Raw genomic sequence first — 12,742 nt, 5'->3', positions numbered from 1 at the left:
ACTGTACCTCATTTACCTCCAAGCAATGCTTTCTTTAAATGGTTGTTTTTCCAAATTTTATGAATTAAATCATTAGAGATTGTACAGTAGACGAAGAACAAACATAATTCTTGAAGAAATCCATTAATCCAATTTCATCTAATAAATCATGGATTACACAAGTATGTAGGATGATATATTTAAATCATAATAGTTTTTACTTGTTCCTTCTACACCACTGCAATACAGTAACAAGCTGAACATTTTTTGTCTGTGCAAAGTACCTTTTGGCTCAGTGTCCCTCTATAAATTCCAAAATCCTTTTGTTTTTTTCTTTCTCCAAAGATATCAGCAAGGCATTGAACTCTGCACCATGGAAGTTCAAAAGTATTTTGAACATAGACTTTGTGTAGGAGCAGAGGTTGGCCCTAAGGGAAATTTTGGGCAAAATTGGACAGAAAGTGAATGTTTCACAGAGATAAACTATAACTGTAAAATGGTCTTTGCTTTTAATATCAATGGCTTTACAAATATCTATGCATTTTATGTAATTCAGATGGACAGAATACATACCTTTTTTGTTCCTTCTGTTCTGCATATTTTTATTTCTAGTGAGAGGATTCTGCAAACAGATCACAAATAAATAAAAGAAAAACACTTCTTTGACTCCTGTCATATATCACAAAAAGTGAAGAACATCATAAAAATAAGAGTTCACAAGCATAGAATCATTTTAATATAGAGCCTTTTCCTGACTATGTTTCTACCAATTCAGTCCTATGGAATTGGCCAAAAAGAATAACTTTGAATGCGACAGTGCCCACAGGAGCTTATCTGTCCATACTGCGTTTATTTTGCATTCCTGCTTGTAAAATGCAAATTCTGTTGGGAAAAAAAAAAAAAAACCCAAAAAGTTCCATTTATTAAATAATGAATGCTTGTTATCCCTATACATAGGGTTTGTGTGGGTTGTATGGTATTTGTTTATGCATAGAAAAATCACACTTATTTCTTCCAACAGGCCTTTTATTTGGATTGAATGGGTTGAACAAAAAGGTAGAAAAGATTCAGGAAAGTACTGATAAAATTGTCAACCAGCTTAATGATTCCCTGTTGACACTAAGAGCATTGCCTAATGGTAAGTGAAATTTATATTGACATTCTCCTTATTAGAGAACTGTCTAGTACAATTCTAATAAAATGCTGTTCATTGTCTGATTGCAGAGATTTAGCAATAACCTATACTGGAGACTTATTTAGCCTCTTCCCTTACAAGGAATACTTTGCATTTTTTTAGTAAACCTATGAAACATAACTGGGTTATCATAAAAGGTCTGTAGTCTGATTCCCATTTCACACTGCTGTAAATCAGGAGGGGCTCTGAAAGCAATATAATTACACTGATGTGAGAAGAGAGTGAAGTCCTAGGATATTTAATCCCACATAGAGAGTGACTTATATATGGAACTGTGAGGTTTTGCTTTCTTTTGATAGCTTGTTTCAAAATTGTTTATACTGTGCTGTGAATCTTATCATCTGCATCTAAATGGTTTCTTGTTGTAAATGCTGACTTCATTTAACCTATTAAAATGTTCTTTCTGTGCTTTTCCAAAACAAAAGAATTCCCTTTAAAAAAAAAGTCATTATTTTGGATACAGGCAAGACCTAGAGTTCATGGAAACTAATAGAGAAAATGTCTTTGAAGTTGTGAATAAGAGGGTCTGAAATACTTTGCCAACCTTAATAATGTTTTTTTAAGGTAGAAAAACACTCATAAAGACCTCCTGCCTGAGTTGTTGGGCTGTACTGTACATCCAGATTAGAATGCTAAGTCCAAAGCTTTAAAATACCCATTTTACGACTCAGGTTCTTAACTCACACTAAAGGGTGATATCAGTGATAAAGTTACACTGGATATTAATTGCAGGATGCTATCATCTAACCTAAAGCTAAACACTGAAAATTAAGGCATTATTAAAATCATAGGACTGCTCCCCTTAACTCACAGATTAACATTGTTTGGCTTCAGTTTTGTTGTTACATTTCTTGAAGTTTTTTCTCTTTTTTTTTTTCCTTTTTTTTTTAAATTTTTTTTTTTTTTTAATTTTTATTATCTGGGCAGAGATTTATGGTGACGTTGCCCTCTGTATACGGTACTGGTGGTGAAGAAGGATCCCTGCAAACCTAAATCAGGCCTTTTGTGCTAGCTGCAGCATCTTCCCACTATTCTGGGCACAGGGGGTGTAAGGGGTAGGCTGAGATTGGGAGTGGTGCACTCACTATATAAGTAATCACAGCCCAAAGCAAAGGGTGTAATAGACCTTTTGCCTCACCAGCTTTCTGTAGGATTCAAAATGTAAGTCTCAGACTAGTGACTCTGGGTGCCAACACTTATTTAGGGAACTTAAACACTATGAGCCTGATGTATTCATATAATCTTCCTGCTGAGACAGGCAGAATCAAGTTCCCCATCACTGCCTTCTGTGTCTGTATTGTATTCAGAGCTGGTCATGAAAAATAAAACATTTTTCCTAGAATTTGAAACTTGGATTAATCAAGTCTTTTGATCAAAAGACTTGAAAATCTAAACTGATGAGCCTTAATTAAAATTGCTGCACATTCTATTATTTATATATGTGTATAATATATTTTGTTATTATATACCTCTGTGTGTGTGTGTGTGTGTGTATGAATAAACATAACTACATCTATAGCTAGATCCATATCTGTATCACCAGCTTGGGAACATTTACCATGTGTTTTGTCCAGGGCCATATCCATGGCCATTTTCTAACTTAGTAACTGGGCAAGAGGCGTTGCACCAGCTTCCTGGCACTCCAGTTTCACAGAAGGTAAACTTCCCACTCTGTAAGCCATGGCACATTCAACAGTTAAGCAAAGTTAGATCACAGTAGGTCTTGGTTTGGAGCTCCCCTCACAGACTGAAAAAATACAAACGAACAAACATTTAACTCTTACTATGAAAGGACTGTAACTGACAGCATTTCTAGTGTGTTGACTATGTTTGTAACGGTGTTGTTATGAAGTGAGGCCTTTATTACTCCCAGGTATGTATGAAAGCTGTGAATTTTTTTTTAACCTGGGAACTGTGTTTCAGATACAAGGAAATACATGCTTGAAGTGAAAGAGCTGGCTGTGTCTGCAAACACCAGTGCTGTGGTAGGTTTAAGTCACTTTGGGGATTTCAGTCAAAAGCTGCTGAATACTTCCTCTACATTGTCCCGAGTTAATGACACATTGAGGAAAACTAGTGAACTTATAACTGATTCATCAAAAGCTGGTAAGTTTGCTGCTTCATTGCTCTTTAGAAATGTCACTGCTTGCAGAAGCAGTACTAATATTGAGTTTTAATAGGCATTAAATGTGAGTCTGGTGGACTGAAAGTTTCTTCCTAATTCAATAAAGATGTGCTAACTTTTAAAAAGACGTCTAAAGCTGTCACATGGGATACCCTTAAGTATGGATATTCCTTACTGATGTTTAAAATTGCTGAAAACAAAATGATCAGAAACAGGCCACCTTGGCTAAGTATTTCAGCAATGAACAAGTACATTTCTCTTTCAACCTGCCTCAAAATTTCATTTATGTTTTGGCAGCAATCATAGCTGAAAAACAAGTTAAAGAAGTTGAAGCACAAGCAAGTCTTTTATTGGATAGGCTGAAGCCTTTGAAAATGCTAGAGGAGAACCTGAACAGAAACTTGTCTGAAATTAAAGAGCTCATCAGCCAGGCCCGCAAGCAGGCAGCATCTGTAAGTTCCATCATCCCAGACTTAAACAGCTTCCCTTTCACTTTTTAGCAGGGAAGTTCTTTGAGATAAAGAGCCTAAAACTTACTGTCAAAGTACCTGGTTGTTCTGGGATCTCACTGAAGTCCAAGAGCACTGACTGATGCTAAAAGCATACTGGCAGGGCTGTTGGTACACTTTATAGTTTTAGCTTCAAGTTTCTTACTGCATTTGTGAGTTTGTCAGAAAAGCAAGGCAGTAATTTTGTTTCCTGTAAAAATAATGAAATACAGTATGTCAGAAAGCAATCACAGAGGTATTTTGGTGAGAAAGAGACAAGTGAGGGGATGGTGCTGCCATTCTTTTTAGGACAAGATGTTAATTTCTAAGCTTATTTTAGAGATTAATGGGGGATGCCTCCATATAACATCAAATATCATTACAAATTTTTTAACAGGACTGTTGAGTCTATCAATAAATTTGCCATCTATGCCCTACCATGTCCATATGTTCTTCTTTGCAAGAAGCTGCCGTGCACCCAAAATACTTTTAAGGCAAATACTATACTTGTTTTTGAATCTCTGCCCCCTCTTAAAGACAATAAAAGTGAATCAACTGTATTATGGACCTCATTAAACTGTGAGGGGAATATGAAAATGACTCTGCACTCAGTAATATTTGGTATGTCTCTGGCTTTAGTATAGGTATGTTATTGTAAAGTTTAGGGAGGTTTTGTTTTAAAAAGTAAGAGGCTTTCAGTTCTTTCTGCAAATCTCTTTCATTATATGGTTATTGCTTCTCTGTCACAGTCTACTGAAGCTTAATGAATCTACTGCAGAAAAGAGGGAGTAGTATTTTCTGAAGTGTCATAAACTACAGACGTTCCTGGCAGGGTGAAAAGAAGTAAAAGCAAAATCCCATTTTCCAATTCTGAGTTTGTTCTGTTTTTTGGTAAACTTTTACTACATGAGAGAAACTTTCTATATCTATCCATATGCATATGCTCACGTGTGCTTTATGTGTTTAGTTGTTGCAAGCATATTCAATGAAGTTGATGAAGTTGAGGCTTTTTTGTTGTTAAAATGGGTTTTCTGTCATTATGCTACAAGCTCCTTGTAGTTTGGCTGCATTTAGCTTGAATCGCTGTCCTATCAGTATACTAGACAGTGTTCAAAGGAGTTAGTGGTATGACAATGGGAATATGAATTTCTCTACTTAATCTTAAAAAAGTTTAACTTGTAATATATGCACAAATGTATCTTTTGAATAGTCATGCAAACTGTGTTGTAAAACTTTGAAATAACAAGAATTATTGCAGACTGTTTGCCTTTTAAATTTAAAAAAAAAAAACAAAATTTCTCTCAACGTAGACTAGAAATTGTTTCCTTTTTTTAAAGGTTTTGAATTTCTGTATCTTTATTTTCTGATATTTTTACAGTGGCTTTTACTAATATATATACTTCTGACCCAAGATTTATTGTTATTTTCTGAGGTATTTGAATAGTTAAATTTACTGGCTTCAAATCTCCTAATTGAATGTGTGAATTATGACAGAATTTGTTCTTTTCTATTTGTGAACCTGTTTGTCAAGTGATTCCTAGGAGATTGCTATGATCTAACCCAGGTAGCAATACTTAGATTGCATGAAAGTATCTCAGCAAATAGGTTGTATTTGTTGGTCAGAAGCTAAATACATATTCCAGAAATATGTGCTGTGTACACTAAGTCTTGTTTAGATTCCATTTCCTCCTTCCCCCCTCCACCCCAGATTAAAGTTGCAGTGTCAGCAGACAGAGATTGCATTCGTGCCTACAAACCCCAAATTTCATCTACGAATTACAACACCTTAACGCTCAATGTGAAAACTGCTGAACCAGATAACCTCCTTTTCTACCTGGGTAGCAATGGAAAGGTAAGTTTCTGGCATACATTTACTGAAGGTGATGGTAGTAAAAAGTTTTAAATGACCATAGATATGTTTTTTCCTACTTGACTTCAAACTAAGTATCCAGGTGAGGCCCCTGGCAGACAAATGTGTTCACTAGGGGTGGAAATATTTTTGTGCCTTAGATGATTCCAGAGATCCTCAAAGGTAGGGAATAAAAACACCTGATTTCTCAGCATTGCCTCTTGGCCGTGTCATGAAACTCCCCCTTCCTTTTCCCATGCTGTGCATTAACTTCATGGAGTGTAACACTCTGTGATGCTTTCATATAGCATGCTGGAGTATATCAAGCAATTTGTATGGTATTGCAGAGAAAGTACTTGAATTTGGCCCTCATGAGCATGGTGCATCCACTCACTTGAAACGGAGCATGATGGCTCACTGTCACATTGCCCTCCTCTTCCTTCCCTCTGTAATCCTGATAAACGCACACCTATTAGCTCCTTGTGGCATGCTATAATGTGATAGTACTTTTTCATAGACTGGTAGGTCACTTCACATACACTCAGAAGTGCGTATTTCTGTATGGCTACATGTGTGTGTACATCACATGTTTTTATATATCTATAAAGAAAACATTCACCTACTTGTATATAAGCTGAGTTTTTTGGTTTCATTAGAAGTAAAAATGAGTAAAAACTTACTGGGCCTGATTTTGCTAAAATTCAACTCCCATAATATGGGATGTAGGGACAGGAGTCTGGAAGGACTTTCTCAATGTTACGTGTTAAAAGACACAAAGCAGAAACTACATGTTCAATGCCCTGTATTAGAATAAGCCCTGTTGTTTTTCAGGCAGACTTCCTCGCGGTGGAGATGCGACGTGGTAAGGTAGCTCTTCTTTGGGATTTAGGCTCTGGATCAACAAGAGTGGAATACCCTGATTTTCAAATTGACAACAACAAATGGCACAGAATACATGCAACCAGGTAGTTGAAATGAGAATGGCATAAAAGTAGGATAGGAAAATTGACTATTATTAATTTTAATGAGATGTCTGTATTGTAGAAATGTCCAGCTACTTAGTGAGTGAACTTGGCATAAACAACACAAATCATCTTCTGAGTTTTCCAGTGACAAGATTTTTATTGTCCTTAAAAAGACCAGCCAATAGCATGTGTTGATTAAGCCTGGTGATTTCTAAGACTATTTATTAGTATTTGTACTTGGCAGGTTTGGAAAAACAGGTACACTCAGCATAGAGGAAATGAACTCCAATCAGAAGCCTTCATCTAAAACTGCAACCTCTCCGGGGACAGCCAGCATACTGGATGTTAACAAATCAACCCTAATGTTTATTGGAGGACTTGGAGGGCAAATCAAGGTTAAATTCTGAGATTAGCAGTCTGTAAAATGTTTTTATCATGTTTGAGAGATACTTTTGACTTAGAAATAATTGCATGAATTTGTTATTTCATCAAGAAATGCCAAGTACTCTGAACATAAAGCAAAGATGCTATAAGGATATTCTAGTATCCTGAAGTTAATTTTCCCTGGAAATTTTTGCATAAAGTGTTAACCAGGACAGGCTGTGTGTGCATGCATGATACATAGATATTACACAATGAATTTGTTTTTCTTTTCCTTCTTCCAAGGCTTCTTTTAGTTTGCCATTGTTATTGATGGCATGAGGCATGTAAATAGGTCAAGGACATAGTTATTTTACTTTTTTACTTGCTGCAAATCTATCTATTGTGATTTAAATCATAATTGTTATTAGTTATGCTAAAAAGTGTTCTTTTATTATGATTTATATCTAACAAAGTTAGAGTTCATGGAAAACAACCAAGCAAAAATTTGGCTGCATAATTTTCAGAGTACTTAACATTAATTTTATTCATGAAGTATTTTTTGTCTTACAGAAATCGCCTGCTGTTAAGGTGACCCATTTTAAAGGGTGCATGGGAGAGGCATCCCTGAATGGCAAATCTATTGGTCTTTGGAACTACATGGAAAGAGAGGGCAAGTGCAATGGCTGTTTTGGAAGGTATTTTGTCTCACTCTTTTTTTGTAATAGATTCAGAGTAATTTACATCTGTAATATATATTTCTGTGCTAGCTAAAAATAATGAACTCAGACAAATTGTAGTGTTTCATTGATCATTAACTTACAGTTCTGAATGCACTAATCTGAATGTGCCAGTGGTTTCAAATAATTTCATTGTATGGAATTTTATCACTTGATTAATCACCTTTTCAGAGGAGTTCTATTGCTGTGGTCTATTTTGTGCATTGGAAGTAGGGACTGCCAGTGAATCAAACTATTTTGGAATGTTTGCTTTCCAGTAATTTCCAGCAAGACAAATTTATTCTTTCCTAGGATAAGAAACAGCATAAAGCACTCCTATAAAAAAATCCATAGCAAAACTCTAGCCACTGAACTTGCTACTGTTATTGTAATTGTTGTGAAAGGAGATTGCAGACATACTATTTTTATGCTTAAGGAATTGAAAAGAAATATGCTTGACTATATTGCCTTTTGCAGAATGTTTCCTGTAGAAACAGCAGAGGGTGCTGCTTGATTGTATGAGATTTTTTACAAGTATTATATTGCAGGGAAAGGGTCTAATAGAACATGTATTGTAAGTGCAATTACACAAAGCATTTTGATAATGTCGTGGTTTAACCCCAGCCAGCAACTAAGCACCATGCAGCTGCTCACTCGCTCCCCCCCCCACCCAGTGGGATGGGGGAGAAAATCGGGAAAAGAAGTAAAACTCGTGGGTTGAGATAAGAACGGTTTAATAGAACAGAAAAGAAGAAACTAATAATGACAACGATAACACTAATAAAATGACAACAGCAATAATAAAAGGATTGGAATGTACAAATGATGCACAGTGCAATTGCTCACCACCCACCGATCGATGCCCAGTTAGTCCCCAAGTGGTGATCCCCCGCCCCCACTCCACCCAGTTTATACACTAGATGTGACGTCACATGGTATGGAATACCCTGTTGGCCAGTTTGGGTCAGCTGCCCTGGCTGTGTCCTGTGCCAACTTCTTGTGCCCCTCCAGCTTTCTCGCTGGCTGGGGATGGGAAGCTGAAAAATCCTTGACATTAGTCTAAACACTACTTAGCAACAACTGAAAACATCAGTGTGTTATCAACATTCTTCTCATACTGAACCCAAAACATAGCACCGTACCAGCTACTAGGAAGACAATTAACTCTATCCCAGCTGAAACCAGGACAGATAAATAGATAACATGTTTTAAGTAAGAGGGTGTATGTTGTAACAAGTATTTTTTTCCTTAAGGAATCGATGGGGGTTTTTTTTTCATGTATCAGGGAAGAAGATTTTTTATCTTGTACACATCCTTCCCCATGGCTAAATCCTGTATTGTAAGATTCTATAATGAAAGTGGCCTTTGGCTGGAATCCTTCAGTTATTCATAACATCAAGATTCAAGTCTCTTTCCACACTTTCTAATCATACTGCCTGGGGGCTGCACCAACTGATATAATTTTTCTTATATTTTATATAAAAATGACTGGAAAACCACAAATCTTCAGTTAACATTTTAAACTCTTGTTTTCTGCTTCTGTAGCCCACAGGATGAGGACACTTCATTCCACTTTGATGGCAGTGGATACTCAGTTGTGGAGAAGGCACTTCGCTCAACTGTGACTCAGATAATAATATTTTTCAGTACCTTTTCACCTAATGGGCTGATTCTGTATCTTGCTTCAAATGGCACTGTAAGAAAATGGATCAGATTCTTAAGCTGTCAAAAACTGTGTTTAGATCACTTGATGGTTTCTTGCTTTCTTCTTTGTTACTTTTCAGCTTATGTATATTAAACCAAGTTATTATCTTTGTATAGATTATCACCTGTGATTAACATCATAAGCCAAAGGAGTAAAGACAGGAACCCTAGAGATAACTCCTTGGAGCAAATGTTCACATATACTAAGGCCAAAATTAAGTAATGAAAACAATTCTCCATAATTTGTTTTAATTCTAGACTAAAATTAATGATTATTTAACTAAAGGCAAGAAAAAGAAACAGTAGGGCAACAAACTAGTTCTGTTCATTTGGAGGAACCTTTGCAGAATGTAAAATCTTTTGGAACTGAGCTTGCAGAAGGACAATATTGAATGGGCATATTGAATTAAATCCATAAGATGAGAATTCAGTAAACTGAAATAAATTAAATAAAACTCCCTGCAACAGCAATATAACCTAGACCTAGCTCCAGACCTTCACTGTCATGTCATGCAGTTTACCACATACTTAGCTGGTGGTTTTCTTTACCTGAAGGAGGACAAAGCTTTGTTTAGACACAGATTGTTTCAGAGTCACTGCATTATTCATTTGCTTTGTTATGTACTCACTGCCTGAATAGATTGCACAATGATATCTGACTTAAGTTTTACAGTGCAGAGGGGGCACTTTTAATACAATTCAGAAAGTCTTTTTTACTGGGTGAAGAAGCACTTTGCTTCTTGCAGAAAGAACATTGTAGTGTTTGATCATTATGCTAACAGTTCAATCAAATTACTCTTAACTTCATCCAAAAAAACCGGAATGTGACATTTGTTATTTAAACCTTACTCTGCTGAGTAATCAAGACTGATGATGCATTTAAGCAAGAATAACAGCAAAACAAAACAAAACAAAAAGACATCCTTGTAAGGTACATGTAACTTAATTTTCCTAAACATAGCAAAGAACTGTCTTGGGCCTATGTCATGGTTTAACCCCAGCCAGCAACTAAGCACCACGCAGCCACTTGCTCACTCCCTCCCAACCCAGTGGGATGGGGGAGAGAATCAGAAAAAAAACCAAAAGAAGGTAAAACTCATGGGTTGAGTTAAGAACAATTTAATAGAACAGAAAGGAAGAAACTAACAATGACAACAATAACAATAATAAAATGACAATAATAATAATAAAAGAATTGGAATATACAGAAGTGGTGCACAATGTAATTGCTCATCACTTGCTGACCAATGCCCAGTTAGCTCCCAAGCAGCAGCCCCCATCCAGCTTTCCCCCCAGTTTATATGCTGGGCATGATGTGACATGGTATGGAACATTCCTTTGGCCAGTTTGGGTCAGCTGTCCTGGCTGTGTCCCCTCCCAACTTCTTGTGCCCCTCCAGCCTTCCTGCTGGCTGGACATAAGAAGCTGAAAAATCCTTGACTTAGTATAAACACTACTTAGCAACAACTGAAAACATCAGTGTGTGATCAACATTCTTCTCATACTAAATCCAAAACATAACACTATACCAGCTACTAGAAAGAAAATTAACTCTATCCCAGCTGAAACCAGGACAGCCTAACAAATAGTCTAGGTACAACAGTTACCAAACCTTTTTCACACAGTAGCCCAAACCTGCCAAGGATGCATCCTTTTGGAAGATTTTAATCTGTTGCTTGCTTGTTTGTTTGCTTTTTCCTCCTAGAGAGATTTCCTGTCCCTTGAGCTTGTTGATGGCAAAGTGAGACTGACTGTTGATCTAGGTTCAGGACCTCTTGCTCTTACAACAGAAAATCGTTACAACAATGGAACGTGGTATAAAATTTCCTTCAGTCGGAACAAGAAACAAGGTAGGCTGCAGACCGAAAAAAACAGGTCTCTGCACATTTACAAATAGAAATATCTAAGATAGCCACAGGGAACATCATTGCAACCAAATCTGGTCACTTCCAATGCCATTTCTTTAGCAGTCAAACCTATGTTACTTTGCTTTTAGAAGGACAGTAGTGTATATCTTGTGATCGGTTTGGCACATCTTATAAAGAGCAGGTAGTGCAGAAGCTGCTAGACAAAAACATATTAATAGTCTTTAAAGAGTGAAAGATCTTTGTCCAAGTCTGTGTATCAGGGATCATGTTTTCTGTTCTGCATTTTAATAGCACCTACTACAACAGTATTTTGGGGCCTATGTTTGGGAAGTAATGCATTAGAAATAATATGTGTTAATAGCTATAACTTATATATATTTTCCCATAGACTTCCCCAGGTTTGGTTTTGGCAGAGAAGAATGAAGGACATTAACAGAATAGCTGGAAGTACAATAAATTACTCATTCTAAAAATAAGAAGATTGTCCATACATGTTTGAGTCAATGAATACATTTTCCTTTATTAGACACGGGATTGCCAAAATGGAAGAATGTGTATTCGTTTCCTTCTCCAGTTCTTTACTGTCTTTTCTTTGCAGGGATTTTGGCAGTCATGGATGCATATAACCTCAATTATAAAGAAACCAAGCAAGGAGAATCTCCTGGGGTTGCCTCAGACCTGAACCGCTCTGATAAGGACCCGATCTTCATTGGTGGGCTGCCAAGATCAAGGACTGTGAGGTAAGTGTCCCTTTGCTAAGAGAGTTGTAAGTAGAGGAAAAGACTTTAACAAATTCTGCTATCTCCACTGAAATTAGTGAAAATCAGTGTAGTCTGAAGTCTTGTTTATGGCCAGGCCTTCAAACTCTAGTATGGTGCTTTTCACTGGCAGGTTTGACACTGCAGTTCAGATCACAGACAAGCTTCTGTTTTTCCCCTCCATGGGTGATTTCCACGACAGCAGCTGCCACAGTAGCTGCCTGCTCTTGGTGTCAGACTGCAGCAAGCATTCAGCACTGCTGCCTGGGACAATGTTCCTTTGATCTCCACCTGTGTAAGCCTTGTGTTTTCCAGCTGGTATTTATGCGCTTCAGGATAAAAGTTCTACTTCAGAAAGTAATTCTTGTAATTCAGTTTTGAAACTTGGAACAGAGGAGAAACAGTTGTGAACAGAGCAACAAAAAACATTGCAAATATATATTTTATAGCCTGTCTCTAGTTTATACTTTTTGTATTGCACATCCCTGCTGAACTTGTAAAGTCACATTTCTTCCAATGGCTTCACTTTGAAAGGATAAACATGGCAAAATAAAATCTAATTAAACTATCTGCATGCTCTTGACAATAAGGTAAATTCCAGGACAATATTGTCTCTGCGCAGTTATTGTAGAGGTGCAGACTTGTTAATCTTAACTGGCATAGCAGCCTGTAAAGGATTATGGCAGGACAGCCTTAGATTTCTCTGAGTTAAATCTGGAACCAAATTAGGCA

General features: G+C 36.8%; 1 protein-coding gene across 3 annotated transcripts in view; it reads left to right on the top strand.

Annotated features, from left to right (window-relative positions):
* Positions 1–12,742, top strand: part of LAMA1 (laminin subunit alpha 1) — a 110,009-nt gene that overhangs the window by 82,993 nt on the left and 14,274 nt on the right. For all 3 annotated transcript variants that reach the window (XR_003922993.1, XM_030011515.1, XM_030011516.1), the window contains exons 42-51: positions 1,001–1,117; positions 3,098–3,280; positions 3,597–3,751; positions 5,496–5,639; positions 6,468–6,601; positions 6,846–6,996; positions 7,535–7,659; positions 9,226–9,376; positions 11,090–11,234; positions 11,851–11,992. Coding sequence is in view for 2 of the 3 variants with exons in the window: in XM_030011515.1 (XP_029867375.1) it covers positions 1,001–1,117; positions 3,098–3,280; positions 3,597–3,751; positions 5,496–5,639; positions 6,468–6,601; positions 6,846–6,996; positions 7,535–7,659; positions 9,226–9,376; positions 11,090–11,234; positions 11,851–11,992 (1,447 nt within the window). In the remaining variant the exon portion in view is untranslated. The remainder of the gene's footprint in view (positions 1–1,000; positions 1,118–3,097; positions 3,281–3,596; positions 3,752–5,495; positions 5,640–6,467; positions 6,602–6,845; positions 6,997–7,534; positions 7,660–9,225; positions 9,377–11,089; positions 11,235–11,850; positions 11,993–12,742) is intronic.

This window comes from Aquila chrysaetos, chromosome 4 (assembly GCF_900496995.4).
Source record: "Aquila chrysaetos chrysaetos chromosome 4, bAquChr1.4, whole genome shotgun sequence".
NCBI lineage: Eukaryota > Metazoa > Chordata > Aves > Accipitriformes > Accipitridae > Aquila > Aquila chrysaetos.
The sequence above is the reverse complement of the archived record's forward strand: the minus strand, read 5'-3'. Positions and strand labels throughout refer to the sequence as shown.